Source organism: Vidua chalybeata, chromosome 7, assembly GCF_026979565.1.
Source record: "Vidua chalybeata isolate OUT-0048 chromosome 7, bVidCha1 merged haplotype, whole genome shotgun sequence".
NCBI classification, from domain to species: domain Eukaryota; kingdom Metazoa; phylum Chordata; class Aves; order Passeriformes; family Viduidae; genus Vidua; species Vidua chalybeata.
Window position 1 is genome coordinate 31,176,398 of NC_071536.1, and position 14,810 is coordinate 31,191,207.

Here is a 14,810-nt window from a genome sequence, read left to right on the forward strand (position 1 = left end):
GTTTCACATTTTGTGCTAATTTTGCTGACCAGTCCTGGCTATAGTATTGCTATTCATTTCTGCACCACAGATGGAGGGGGATATTCCTCCTCACTTTAGAGAACTACGTAAACTCTATCTGTGATGACACACAGCTCATGTCATGGGTGCTTCTACATCAAATTTTTGTATATAAAATTAATATCTTCTCCAACTGTTCTCCACTTGTTCTTCAGTTATAAAGAATGGCTCTTGGAGATTATTACCCAGGTTAATACACTATGATTATTTTATTTAGAGTAAGTATTTCATTGCTTGTTTTACTCATGAATTATCACTGTTTCCACAGAAAAGACAAATCAACCACTCATAGTGTGTTTGGCAGCATGGGTCTACGAGACTGCAGCTTTGTTTGCACCCAGGTATATTTCATGGATAGCTACTGATGAATTTTCGTCATTGGATCTCTCCCTTTACACCTCCCTCTGTGTCCTGTTTCACTGCTGTTTGCCTCCTGTACTATTTTACTCAAAACCCACTAATCCAGTGTTTGTTCCAATGATAAATTTTAAACCAGAACCATTGTGGCAGTATGTCCTCAGCCACGCATCTTCCTCTGCCTAACCTGTTCTGCTGGACTGAACTCTCTGTCCTGCTTCTGCTCAAGGCAGATGTTCCTTTGGACAGCAGCAACAACTATTACTCACAACAGTCTTTATTCATTCATGCTCCTTCTACATTTTTGGCTTGCTGCTGAAGTGGGAGGGCAATGCAGCAAGGCACTTCTGTCACTTTGGAAACCTCCTTCTGCCACATGAACAGCTTCAAGAGGACATCCTTCTAATTGGCATTCCTAAAGTCACCTTCAGCAGACTGTTCCTGCAGGTGTACATCTCTATGGCAACACTCGGTGCCATTCAGAGTGCACAGAAGATTTTGTGTTCAAAATTATTATTTCCTAATTCTGCAGACCATATGGCACCATAAAACCCACAGTAGAGCAGATATTTTAAAAGCATGACATTAACTTTACTAGGGACATTAACAAAGATGAGTAATGTTATCCTCGCTCAAGTATGAATTACGCCAATGTTTTCAAATTTGGATAATTAAGGTTGTATCTAAAATGATCACCTATTTTTTTTGCAGTTCTGTGATGTAATAGGACTCCACCTCTGAAAGGATCCATACATATTTTCAGAATGACATTTTAGGCCAAACACTTAAAGATAGAATTATTTTGATTTCTTTTTCTGAGGTTTATGATTGGTAAATCTGACCCTGTTCTTATGAGACATCTCAGGAAAATAAAAAGATATCTTCTCAGTAATCACTGCACTTGATTTTCATTCTACTTTAGATTACTGATCCTCTCATCAGTACAGACAAATGACCAGATCCTCTGTCCAGCACAAAGTAATCTTACAAACTGCAATTTAATTAAAATATTTCTTAAGTATTTTTAATGTTTTCCTTTCTACTACAACCTACATTGTTTACCACATTCCCTAATGCTGCCTGGTAAATAACCTATGTATATTACCACTAATCCTGTTGCCATGCTCTCATTATTAACAAATTAATGTGGTTAATTATTAAAACATACCAAGCATGTTCCAATTACTTTTTCTCACCTGCTTCCACTTCCTTAATGCAAAATATTCCAACGAGAAACATTTTTTACTTTCTAATCATCTTGATGAATGATATAAAGCAACAGGGTATATTCTCTAGACATTCAGCTTACAGCCTCTCTGCATGAACAAGCTGGATGTGCAGCGAGGCCCTGGGATCATGCCTGAGGGCATTAATGAGCTTTTTAGAACACTGTAACAAGGATTATCTGAATTTCTTATGCAGAATTGAAGATTTAATCAGTCTCTTGCCTTCAATTACCAACACAGGTCAGCTTAAAATCATTGCTATTCTAAAACCACAATTTTTTTTCTTCTTATATTGACATTGGTTATGGTGACCATGGATGATTAATGTTCATTAAAAATGGTAAAACTTCTGGAAAAAAAATATACATGAAACATGGCATCTCATTTAATTATTATGAATTCAATGCAGCACAGCTGACCTTGGCAGTAATTTTCATACTGAAATGAAAGCACTTTTCATGAGTCTATCACATCACATTTGGATGCTAAGCTTTTGCTTTTGCCCAAAGTTTTCATTGATATTGCACTTAAAAGAAAACTTTTCAACTTTAATGTTCTGTCCCACATAGCAGTAGCCACAAAGATGGTTATCCTGAAAATCACTTGAGTGCATATTTAGATGAAGGTGTGATTCTTTCAACAACTGTACCATTTGCTTATTGGGGGTCAGCCTGGAAAAACATATTTTTAATAAAAAATGAACAAATAAATAGAGCTCTCCTAAAAGCTATGATAGGAACATACTAGCATAGTGCAGCAACACACAATACAACTTATTTTAAGGCTTTCAGTTTTGTTTTTACGTCAGTCTGTCTAGAGTCCATACATTTTTAATGAGTGTGCTTACCAGTTGCTGTCCGTGAACACCCCAGGCTGCATACTGTAAAACTGAATCCTCTACTTCTGGAGGGTTTAACTCCCAAACTTCCCTTGAAAAAAGGGAAACATTTTTACTTGAACACACTGGCATCACCTCATGCATAGAGCCACTGACAATGACACAGTATGGAAAAAACAATGTGACCTACCTTGTGTGTATGTTATAAATCACATATGAAGCTGTATAAGAATAATGAAAAACCTGTTAAAAAAAAAATAAGAATTACAACACAAAATACAGTATTAAACACAGACTACCATGAGGGCAATCACAGTCTTTCAACCCCTGTAAACACTGACATCTTTATTACTGAAAGAAGGCTTTACTGAATTAACTATAACCAATAGACCTGAACCAGGTTTTGAAAGCTGTAGGAAGGACACACATATTCACCTGTTAATTTAACCAGACACTGTAACAGTACAACTGCACAGAAAATGTCCCAATTAGAAAAATCTGCATTCCTGTTAAAAAAAACCCAAAACAATAAAAACAACTTTCCCTCACCAAAAAAAAACCCAAAACAAAAAATCCACTGAGAATAGACATCAGGGAAAAAAAAAATCACTTTTTTTCTTCATCATGCTGTATCAAAATGATTGCACAGGTATCACAGTTATTCTACTTGAAATGCATACAAATACAGGCTCATATGGTACTTTTCTGACCACCTGCTATGAACAGCCTGAAGGATTTCCCAGGTATGGCTCACAGAACAGAAAAACTCTGTACTTAGAGGGGCTCTGTTTGCTGTGACTTTCATTAAGTAAGTTTTGGTCTGATTTTGGCTGACTTCCTTTGCTTTTCAGGAAAAGTCTGTTGAAGGTTTTTTGATATTTTGGGTAAAAGAAAGAACTATGAGAACTAACTCTCTCATTCAAGTTACCAGTGACTTCTGGACTCAAACCTGCAGGATTCTCTGAACAGAATAAAAGAGCACTTATAGTGTGTAACATGATGGACCACCACACCAAAGGGCTCAAATCAAAGCAAACAATTACATATTCTCTCTAGTCAAACATTAGTCTTTACACACAAAGTGAATAACAGACATTTTGCTCTCTTCCAGGATTGAGTGATTGGTTTTCACTTAACTCATTTTTTGCCTCTATGTCTTTGTATCATGAAAATACCATAATTCCACAGTATTAGTTTTAATATTATTTGAAATTGCTTCATGGTCTTGAAACATGAAATATATTTGCCAATAATTACTGAACTAAGCAAAAATCTTTTTAATGGAAACTTCTGTCAGAAAAAAATGTTAGATTACATCCACTAGACTTACTGCAGCTTCATGTCTACAGTTACAGCATCTCTGCTGGGCATGTGAAGGATTTCTTTCTGCACAGGCTAATCCCAGTTAGATGGGGACAGCTACAGATGTAAAGCCAAAACCTTGACATGGCTACATGTGATGGAATTCTCCAGGTTATATTTTCTGCTCTGGGAATCTTTCAGTGTCTCCTTCAAAGAGAACAGGCAAAAGGGGATCCTACATGGACAGAGCCACTGGAATTTGTCACTATGGCACACAAGAGGGTTTCAGAGGTTGTTATTTTGCCTGGAGGCCATTCAATAACAGATCCATATGAAACATCCTTCCACTGACTCCCTTCTCATTATTAGTTCCCTGCCAACACATGCCAATAATTTAGCATGCCCTACATCTTTGCTGGCTGTTACAGCAAGAACCCCACAAAGATTTTTAAGATTAGTAACTCTACTTTGTGCAACAGCTGAATACCCCTTCTATAAAATTTCCCTTTGAGATAAAAATAATTTCCATTTTCCAAGTCTGTTGTGCTTAATGTCAGAACTGTTGCTTCAGTAAGAATCATACATATATTAATAAGTATGCCCCAAACATTTTTATATTTTATATTACAGCTTAAGATAAACTGTTTTGTCACTCTTCTGAGGAGTGTGACTGAAACAGGGACAAATCATGGTGGTTTCTGCACAGGGTGTGCACTGCCAGAGATTACCCAGAGGGGCACTCGCCAGCAGCCAGTTACAAAGAAGAGAAATGGGTCTCTTGCCCTTGTGGGAAAAGGGAAAATTGTATCAAAGATAATGTGTGGAGGGTTGATAAATATTTTGAATAGGAATATTTAAAATTATTAGACAGAATATATTTCAGCAAGAAATGCTTAACTAATAAGTCATTCTGACAGCTTAAACAGAAAATATACTGTAACAACAAGAACAACACTTCATATATCATGTGGAAATTCTGCTCCTGCCTTGTGTAACATTTCTGTCTAAACATTTACGCAGAAACATTAATATCTGTTGAAAAAAGTTAAAAGAGCTCCACTTCTAGTGGAGACCAACACTACAGTGAGGTCACGTTCAGACAGGGTGCTGACGTTTTACTCGATTTATTCATATTAGTTTTAGTTCTTAACAGAAACACCATGTATAAATTACAAGTGTGAAGCTTCCTAATTCATCTTGCTTGCAAGAGCCACACACTGAAACACAATCCCTGTTGAAATGAAATCAACAAAAAATGATGTAGAAAATATTTCTTTTCCTAGTCTGGCTCTTATAGAAAGTGCTTAGGAGGCTCTTGTAGTTTTGTACAAAGGCTCAACCTGTTTGGCTTCCTCTTGCACAGAGCTGTGTCATGGCTGGGACACAGCTCTTCCCTAACACCATCACACAACATCTGGCACACAGGGAGGCGTAGCAGCAACCCTCTAAATACCAGGATCAAACCTCCCACACAGTCACCAATTGTGTCCTCTGTAGAAGAGGCTTGGGCAATTATTCCCTGCAACTCCTGAATTGTAGGATGTGCAAAGCAGAAAAAAAAAAAAAAAAACAAAACACCAAAACCTGGTAATTTTTTCCAATAACCAGACTAAAGCTCAGGCAGCACTGACTCCTCTTGCAGTGAATTTACAGCGAAGGCTGCCTACTTGTGTGCAAGTCAAACCCAAAGTGCAACCATTCATATCCCAAAATGTTCTCAGACATTTCTTGTACTCCATGCCTTCTAACCCAGGTGCTATCAAAAGACTGAATGAAGATTAATATTTAAACATGGACATTGAATTGCTCCAGCTGACCAAATATGAGATGTGAAACTGAGGAAAAGGGTTTGGTTGTAGTGAAAAATACTCATCTTCTACATACAGAGTGAATCAGATAATGATTATGGACACATGAAACATCTCTAAGAAGAAAAGCAATGTAGGAGAGAAAAGCCTTTTAAAATATTAAATGCATTACAGCAATTTCTGCAGTGTAATGTCAGCTGAGGAAAACAAAAAGAGGAAAATGGCCTGGTATAATTTATTAAAATAATTATACATGTTAAGGTTGGGCACTGCAAGGAGCCTTCACTTCAGAAGTGGCATGGATGATTGCTAGGGTTCAGGCCTTTCTGGCAAGTAAATAACTTGCCTGCTTTATTATGATAAGCTGGAAAATGTTCCCTGCAATGTTAAGAACTGTGAAAATCGCTTTTTAGATCAGACAGACAGGATACCTCCCCCTCAGTACAATTTATTTAATTTTTCTTTTGCCACAGAATGCACTCGGTAACAAGCATTGCATATTAAATATTTCTTCTGAATTCATTCTTTTATCAGTTTATAAAGTGATGACAAGCTTTCATCTGGTGCTGCTCAACACTGAAAAAGTTAGCTGCATTTGTGTATGAAAAAAAATGAAATTACAGAACTCCATTACAAAGGACCTAAAAGAAAAAGGTGCCAAAAGTATTTCAAGACAAATTGCTCCAGTCAAAATGTATTGAAATAACAATCTATTACTCAGCTAACAGCCAGCAATAAAAAACACACTTATCAATCATGATCTGAACTTTTAGACGACACATTTAGATGAAGGTGTGACTCTTTCAACAATTGAGTTCTGGAGTTTCATGTATCCTTTATTCTCTACCTTTCAAGGAATTATTTTTTGTTCTTGCAGTTCTAAAAATGAAATAATTCCATGGAACTCAGTGCATAGCCCAACAAGATGCAAGAAAATTGCCTTATACACTCTGCCAAACACACACCACTAATTCTGCAAAACATTACAGAAAAGATCCAGTTCACTGTCCCTGGGTAATTTGGAAAACATTTCTCAGCAGAATAGTGTTTTTGCTAAAAAGCTGCCAAGAAAACCTCAGCAGCAGTATTTTTATGGTGTGATGAGAGCTCTCAGCTCCAGGGAAATGGAAGAGAGCTGATGACATTAGAACCTCACAGTGCTATAATCCCAAAATGCTCGGGCATGCCAAACACCTTGATGCATCCTTTATCCCTTTCCTGTATTATAAACCAATTACAATCTTTCATGTGTTATTTATTTAGAGCAGTAATGATGCCTTCTTGCTGGTACAGCTTTTTGCAAAGTAGTGGAGTGCCTGTCTGGTATTTTTATTTCCACCCAAACAGACACCTGCAATCTGAACTCCTCACTGCAGCTCTCAGTGCTGCTACACTCTGTAAATTCCCCTTTCAGTTTCCAATAATGCATCTCACAGGGCATTAAAGCACTCAGTCTGTGCAAGAACTATAACAGGTGAGAGAAAATTTCAGCACCTGCAGTAATACTTTCAGTTATTCCAAAGCTTAACAGCCAAATGGTGTCCATCTCTTGCACACAACATGGATATCCATCTATTTGTATTGTACATAGCAAAAAGAACATACTATTTACAAGCCAAGCTCTTCCCATTAGTGAAAAAATAAAGCTGCAGAAACTCATTAAATAACTGAAATTGCAGTGTTTACCATCATTCCCATCCCACTTATCTCCAAACACATACCCTGCTTTGGAAAGAGAGGTAGTTTCTCAGATAAGGTTCAAAACCATGCCGATCTCTCCGATTCACCAGTGAGATATCAGATCTTTTATGGGTTAATTTACACTTCTGATCCCATGAAAAATAAAATCTAGTATTTTAAGAGACTACTAACCTGAATGAAAAATGACTATATTCTTGTTCTATGAGTTAAAGAATTTAATCAGATTTGGACACAAAATAATCAACCTTACCTAGATAAGGTTTAAACTCCTGCAATATATGGATCCCTCCCAAAGAGTATTACTCATAAAAAAAGAAAGATCAAAAAACTGCTTTTATTGCTTCACAGGCACAAGTTAATTATTAGGAAGTTCAAAGTGATGAGAGAACCCAACCTGGAAAAGGTTTTCTGTGCCAGAAACCTTTTCTACTTTTTCCAGCTACATCAGTTGTCTTGTTTATCCCTTCAGGCCACCATATCTGTAACAACAATGTTAGGGAGAAACAAGTACTCCTATGCCCAGCTGAAAAGGACTACCTCAAAAAGTGATCCTTCAAAATTAATAACCTGCATTACAGTGCATATCACAAAACGCATGTGAGCCCAGGAATCAGGGGACAGGACACAGTGAAGCAGGGAAGTAAACAGGAATACAGCTTGCCAAGGACACTCACTTCTCCATTCACCCGTGGCCCTTCTCACTTTTGAAGATCTTTCATAATACATTAGTAAAATGGTCTGGCACATCGCCAAACTGCCTCGGTGGGTGCCAGCCACAGGAGCTACTGGCTGTCATGCACAGTGTGAACAACAGCACCAGGACTAGGATTCTGCCTTTATCCTCTTTTCTACAATTGAATTAAGCATTTGAAGAATTACTGAAAAATCTACTTATGCTGAAAACTGAACCAAAAAGCCTTTGCTGTGGCAAAGTGATTAGAAGGCCAAGCAAACATAACCCATCATTCATCTGCCATTCATGCAACAAAATACCCACACACAATGACAATCTCATTCAAAAACCCAAATCTTTAAGAAACCTCCACTAAAGGCTCAAAATACACTTTAAAAAAGAAGTGTAAACATACATTGTTTCCTATTTTGCCTTTAAGACAACAGAAAAATGGAATATCCAGAACATGCTATGAGCTACAAATATTGAGCAAAGACCAGATGCAGGGTGGAGAGACTATGAGGGGATATAATGAGGCACAGGATGGTTATGGAGATCTTTTGAAGGGATTACTGATATAAATACAGTGTGCTTGTAGCCAGAAAAAATAACTGTATTATATATTTTCAGTAAGTTAACATATATTCAAGTTCACCCCCATCCAAAAAACACAGCCTATACATATTATACTAAATTATACAAATTCTATGTCTATTATTTATATAATTTATGCAAATAATTATTGAAATTCTTTTTCCTGTAGTTAGTGATATTTTACAATCAATTTTGCTCAGAGAACACTGGTGTAATTCAGATTTCCAGCAATGAAAATGAGAAAAGGCTTTCAGCAGGTCTTTAATGTCATGTACAAACTCCTTATTCTGGTATACAGTTGGAGAACACCAGATTATTTGTGGTCGAACTTCTTCCATTGTGGAAAGTCTGCTGAAAGCAAAAGAGTTACAGTAGGAGGGGGCACTCTCTGCTTGTTGCCATCAGGATTCCAAGCAGCAACTTCTTGCTCTCCAAAAAACCAGATTAACATTCACACAACCAGCTCCTATTCCTCATTTCCTTCCTATGCGCTTTAAGACACGTGACCTTGCTGGGACTGCAGTGCAAAGAGAATGGAATCAGTATCTAATGTGCTGATCACAAAACAATAAAGAAGATATATTCCTTTCTTATCTTTGTATTGCAAGATGTTCAGCACCCTGTTAGTAAAACCAGTGAGGGAGTTATTAAGATTAAATTAGGAGCAGCATGACTACTGCCAAAGGCAAAGCACAGCTGCTGGATGAAACTTCCATCCATTTTGCTAAATGCTAATATAAATTAATAATGTTAATGCTAAATAAATTAATAATGTTAATGGTATCAATAACACTATGCTGAAATCCAAATTCCTCTAAAATTCTGTTATCATTCACTTCAAATGTTCCCCCTTTGCCTTTCCAGTCTGACTCCATGTGTTCTCCAGCATAGGAACTGCTGCTAAATGGGATTGAACAGCTAAATATGGCATGGCCATGGGTGGGTTTCATGTAATTGGTTCCTTGGGTGTGTAAGAAGTGAAGAGACAGCTCTGCAGCATTGAAATCTGAGACACGAGGGAGATGAAACCACTGAATAACATCTATGCTATTAGTGAAGAGTTTGAAAAACCACACTCCATACCAATCAGTGACAGCCTCTGCATAGTCATGAAAATAATATTGATTAAAGACTGGAATTCTGCTGATTTCATACCATGGCAACAAACACAGTGAGAGCTCAGACTATGCACTGATACCAAAGCTCAGCTCACTTTGGGATACACACCAGAAATGCTTCACACCATGCACCAGTGAATTGTCACCTTTTGCTCTTGGAGCTCTGGTATTTGACTGGTATTTTCCTGGTGTTAGATTCAGTAAGTTAAGGCACATGAGTTAATGACTGATATCATATTGATTACATCTGAGCTAGAGAGAGCAACGGGGACTTCCTATTTTAAATAGTATGACATACATGTTCTTCAACTGGTTTCAGAGCAAACTCTTAGCAACAATCAACTGAAGAGTCTGTAATACTGAGATGACAAATTACCATCCATCTGTAAATCCTATTATTTCTACCCAATTCTAGAAGCAAAAAAAAAAAAAAAAAAAATAAAAAAAAAAAAAATAGAGGTAAATTTTGCCACTATTGATGTCTAAATTTTTATATAGTCTTGCACAATGCTGGCCTTTTGGTGAAATATCTGGTTTCTGAAAACTCTGTATATAATTGCAGAATTAATTTAAGATAGCGCTTGATGCATTTGAGCACTGAAGTTATATGACAAGGTTATAACTTTGAAAAGCATCATATTTATTTGTTTCAATCAGCATTGATTATTTCTCATGATTAATAAGAACCACTGCATATCATTGGTAGTAATTTATGGTTAACATTAATACTTTGGGGTATGAAATATTGCCAGTCATAACAACTATATGCTGCCAAACCAAAATAAATATAAAGGCGAGACATACTGAGACACGTAATTTATCTGTAAGAAAAAAGGCTGTCAAGGAAGCCTAAACAAAAATGCACCTCCTGAAAATCTGTAAGAGCCTCAACTGTTCACACAGAATTTTTCAGTAAGATTAATTATCTCAAGAAAGAGACATCCACTGCAGAATGTAAATTAAATCACAATCAATTAAAGTCAGTTCATATAACCAAGAGTAATGTAATACAAACCACAGATCAGAATAAATGCAGAAACTTCTTTTTCTTCTCCTACATCAACAGCTGATAGACCATCATTTGGATATGCAACTCAATCAGTTTTGAATATATAATAACTTCAGACGAGTGAATTATTCAAGAAAGAATATTCTGCATTGCCACTTCTCAAAGCCTCACACATCACTGCCATTTGAAATTCTATTAGTTACACTACCACGTAAAATATGTTTCTTGAGTCTTGTATGAGATGACTTATGACAAAAATTTATACGGGTTTTTTTCTGGCTTATTCACCTGCAGCATTAAAAAACAGGAATGACTGCACTGAAATCATTGTTACATGACAGTGGAACTGGTAAATCTCAAGCCTCAAGCATAATACATGCATTTTTTTGTATTGATACACAGGTATGTGCACATCCTTTTCAAGCTTATGCTCACACTCCTACTCAGTGTGATCAAAATTTGGACCTTATGAGTATTTGGGGATGTATAGGAACTTCCCTTTTCCTGAACTGATTTGCTGACAGCTTTAGAGTGTGCATGTGCATTTTGATCTGGACAAGTGTAAGGGGAAACAAAAGATATAAATTCTGACAGCACAACCAGAACTTAATCACCATGGAAATATGAGACTGAGGGTAAGGGTGAGGTGAGGGTGCTTGCCTCTGGTCAATGCAGCTGAGAATCCAAACCTGCCTTTGAAAAATATACATTTAAGTACTTTAATATGCCTGACACTTTAAACTGATCTCTTTACAAGGTCCTATGGATTACTCATATTCCACACAAAAGGCATCATCTACATGGAATTCGGATTAGTGTCTCCACACATACTGAAAATTGTTAACTGAAAACAAAGTATGTTTTAAAACACTGAATCTTAAAGGCAAGGCTTCATCAAGTGCTCTCAGAGTGTTCTGAGATGGTTTAAATGCTCTTTGAGATACTGTGGAAAAAAAAATTAAGTCAAGACCTGGTTTTATTTTCAGTTTTTCCATGGTGAGTCACATATTGTATTTATTCAAACAGACTGCTAAAGAGAAAATTGCTAAATACAGAAAAAAACACCACCTTGTTTTGAAGAGACACACTTCTACATGTTGTGATGTTTATAAAAATATTCATAAACTAATTCATGTGAAATATGATGAAAAAAGAAAGTTAAAAAATATTGTGAAAATATTTTCTAAATTAACATTACATATAAATGAAATGTCCAGATTCTGAGCACAAAACTAAACAGAACTGAAAGTGCCCTGAAATGATGAGAATATAAAAGGAAATCTAAGTATGTGATGAGTCAATTTTGAAGTAAAGACTATAGTCTCAATATCTCTTTTTCTTCTCCAGACAATCTGACTCAGGCAGCAGTTAGGAAGCAGATACCGGATGCTCATCTGCCGTTTGCTTACAAATTGCATGAGGAGATGAAAAGACCCTGTGGAGCTGGAGAAAGGAGAAGCAATGAGATAAATGGCCTGTGGGTCTGAAGAAATGGAAAGGGAAAATGGAAAAGAAAACTGGGCTGAGGGAAGCAGATGGCTAAACCAGCAAGCATGCAAGATGAAAGAAGGAAGACAAAAAGACAGGGCTAAAAATATCAGGATGGGAAAAAAGACATAATAAAAAGAAAGAACAAATCCAGAACAAAACAGAGCTGAGACCCTTAAAGGGCTGGAAATGAAGAGGCTCAGATGAAAGGAGAACAGGCAGCAGGGAGGGAAGGCAGTAAGCAGACTTGCAGTGTGTGGGCATGGTGGCTGCAGCACAGGCTCAGGGAACCCAGGAATGCATCCAGGCAGAACACACTGGCACCTAGAGCCCTTCTCTTCTGGAGGATCGGAAGTATGAATGAAAAACTGTTTTCTAAGCAATCTGACAGTCCAGTACCTGCACATGAACCACCTGCCTTTCACTGCCTTGATTACCATCATCATTAATTGCTTAGTGTGGATATGAACATGGAACAGCAGGAAGGCAGTGGGTGTTTCTTGTATAAAGTCATCCTCTCTCCTAACCTCCCCCTGTGACATCTAGATACCTTTAATGGTAGCTCTGGGTGTTAGAGAATCCAGGGAATCTGTGTATGATACTGTGTATTTAGCCTTTTATAGAGTTTTCATGATAAAATGACTGTTTTGTTTATCTTTGAGTATTTATCTGCCTGTAGGTTGAGCTATGAATAGCTTTCACAACTACTTCTGAAATCCATGTGCTTAAAGTGCTCTTGTACTGCAATCAAACTTCTATGATTCCAGGCAACCAACATGGCCAGGACTCCATCCCTCCGAGACATTTTCTAGAAACCCTGTTGAAACTCTTCAAATAATCTGAACACCGCAATTTAGATTTCTCCCCTTCTTACATCAGTTCTGCACTGCAGTGTAAACTCCAGTGTCTTCATGTTTAAATACAGCATGAAAAGAAAATCTTTTCCATAGGAGTAAGTTCAGCAAGTATCACTACAGCTAAATTTGGTCTTTAAACTTCCTTTTTTGTCATGCCCTATTCATCTCCCACATCTCCATGATTTCTTTGGTGCTGCTGGCCCTGATAGCAAGCTTACACTGTTCCCCTTCTGTTCCACTACCCTGTTACAAAACTGAGCAAAATATCACCTCCAGGTGCAGTTCCCAACAATGGAGCTCACAGCCAGTTATCCTCTCCAGCACTTCCCATTAGCAAGCCATGATGCTGCTTGCAGCCAACTAGGTCTATCTTCACTAATTTTCTCTTATTGTGCCATATTTCTGTACTGGTCTCTGTTGTGGCCATTTTATGATATTACAGTCCCTTTGATGGTGGTATCATGAAGTAGACTCCTGTAGCAAGTAAAAGACCTCTTCATGATGAAGTGATTAAAAGGTCATGATAAGAGAGCTATTCATTTAGTACAAGGGAGTACTTCATGGTGATCTCAAAGAAGCTGTAACAAAGTGATGAATACCTCACACCAAACTCGTCTCTCCAGGAAACAGCTAATCTGGCGCTATATTTGCAGACAATAAATAGAATTATAAAGGCTAAATTTGTGCAGGTGGTTGACTGCCTTCACTGGAACATTAATTTATTGCCTAAGACCCCACGCTAAACCTTTCACGCTCAAATACCCAAAAAGACTTGTCCTTACTTAAAAAGAACACAAAAATTGGATAACAAAGGGGTATATCTTAATATTTCTCTAAAAAGTGGACTCAACCATTTGATCTGTTAGGTCTGTCACACTATCTGTGTTCCTCATAGCTCGAGATGGAAGCTTGGTTTAAAGAGTGATATGCAACAAAGACAGCTTAAAACATTTCTCTGGGACAGTTACATAAAGGTCTAGTCTTTTCCACCTACTTCAAGGTATTTCAACTCTATGTCTGTATTTTAAAAGACCTTTCTTTCATTCTATCTGTACCAAAGTAACTCTTTGCTAACTCTCATTTACGGAAATTCACTTATCCAACACTCCTTTCAGCACTGTTGAGAAATGCCAACACCAGCAGATTTATCTGCTTTCCCAACTGTCCTGTTGGCCTAGTCAGAGGCAGTCAGACAACTTTTTTTGTGATCAAGGAGCCAGGAATGGGGGCAGTGTGAGAAAGATGGGATGGTTTCCTCGTGCATAATGCAGGTGGGAGATACCCCTGCCATGCAGTGCATGAAGAAAGGACTGCAAGACAGGATGGTTAAAATATTTGAAAAACACACAGCCTGTTTTTATCTTTGGACATTTGCCCTGGGATGAAGTTTTCCTCCACTGGATTAATGAATTACTTCTTAAGAGTCAAACAGAGCCAACCATCCCCATTGATATCCACTTGCATGGTAGATTCAATTATGCTGTACAGTGGTGTTTCAAGTGAATAAAAACTCTGCCTTAGCATTTTTGAAGCAATGACCTGGGTCAGGCTGACCATTTCCCTTCAGGCTAAGTAATTCTATGTTAATAGAAAGGCACAGGGTTCCTATGGAAGAACTTGTTTAATGAGAAGCAGCAGTTCCAGATTCCAGTGATGAAGGAGCTAGCTTGATACTTCACTGCCTTATTTCTGTTTTGCAGGAGGAAGTGACTCATAGAGTGGAGGTGGTTGGGGGGGGTTCTTTCCGTTTAATTTTTTTTAGAATATATGTTCATCCTT

General features: G+C 37.5%; 1 protein-coding gene across 2 annotated transcripts in view; it reads right to left on the bottom strand.

Moving 5' to 3' along the window:
* The window catches only part of DPP10 (dipeptidyl peptidase like 10), a 440,873-nt gene that overhangs the window by 58,475 nt on the left and 367,588 nt on the right, over positions 1-14,810 (bottom strand). For both annotated transcript variants that reach the window (XM_053947934.1, XM_053947933.1), the window contains exons 6-7: positions 2,672-2,724; positions 2,491-2,572 (exon numbers count right to left, since the gene is read on the bottom strand). In XM_053947934.1, coding sequence (XP_053803909.1) covers positions 2,491-2,572; positions 2,672-2,724 — 135 coding nt within the window. The remainder of the gene's footprint in view (positions 1-2,490; positions 2,573-2,671; positions 2,725-14,810) is intronic.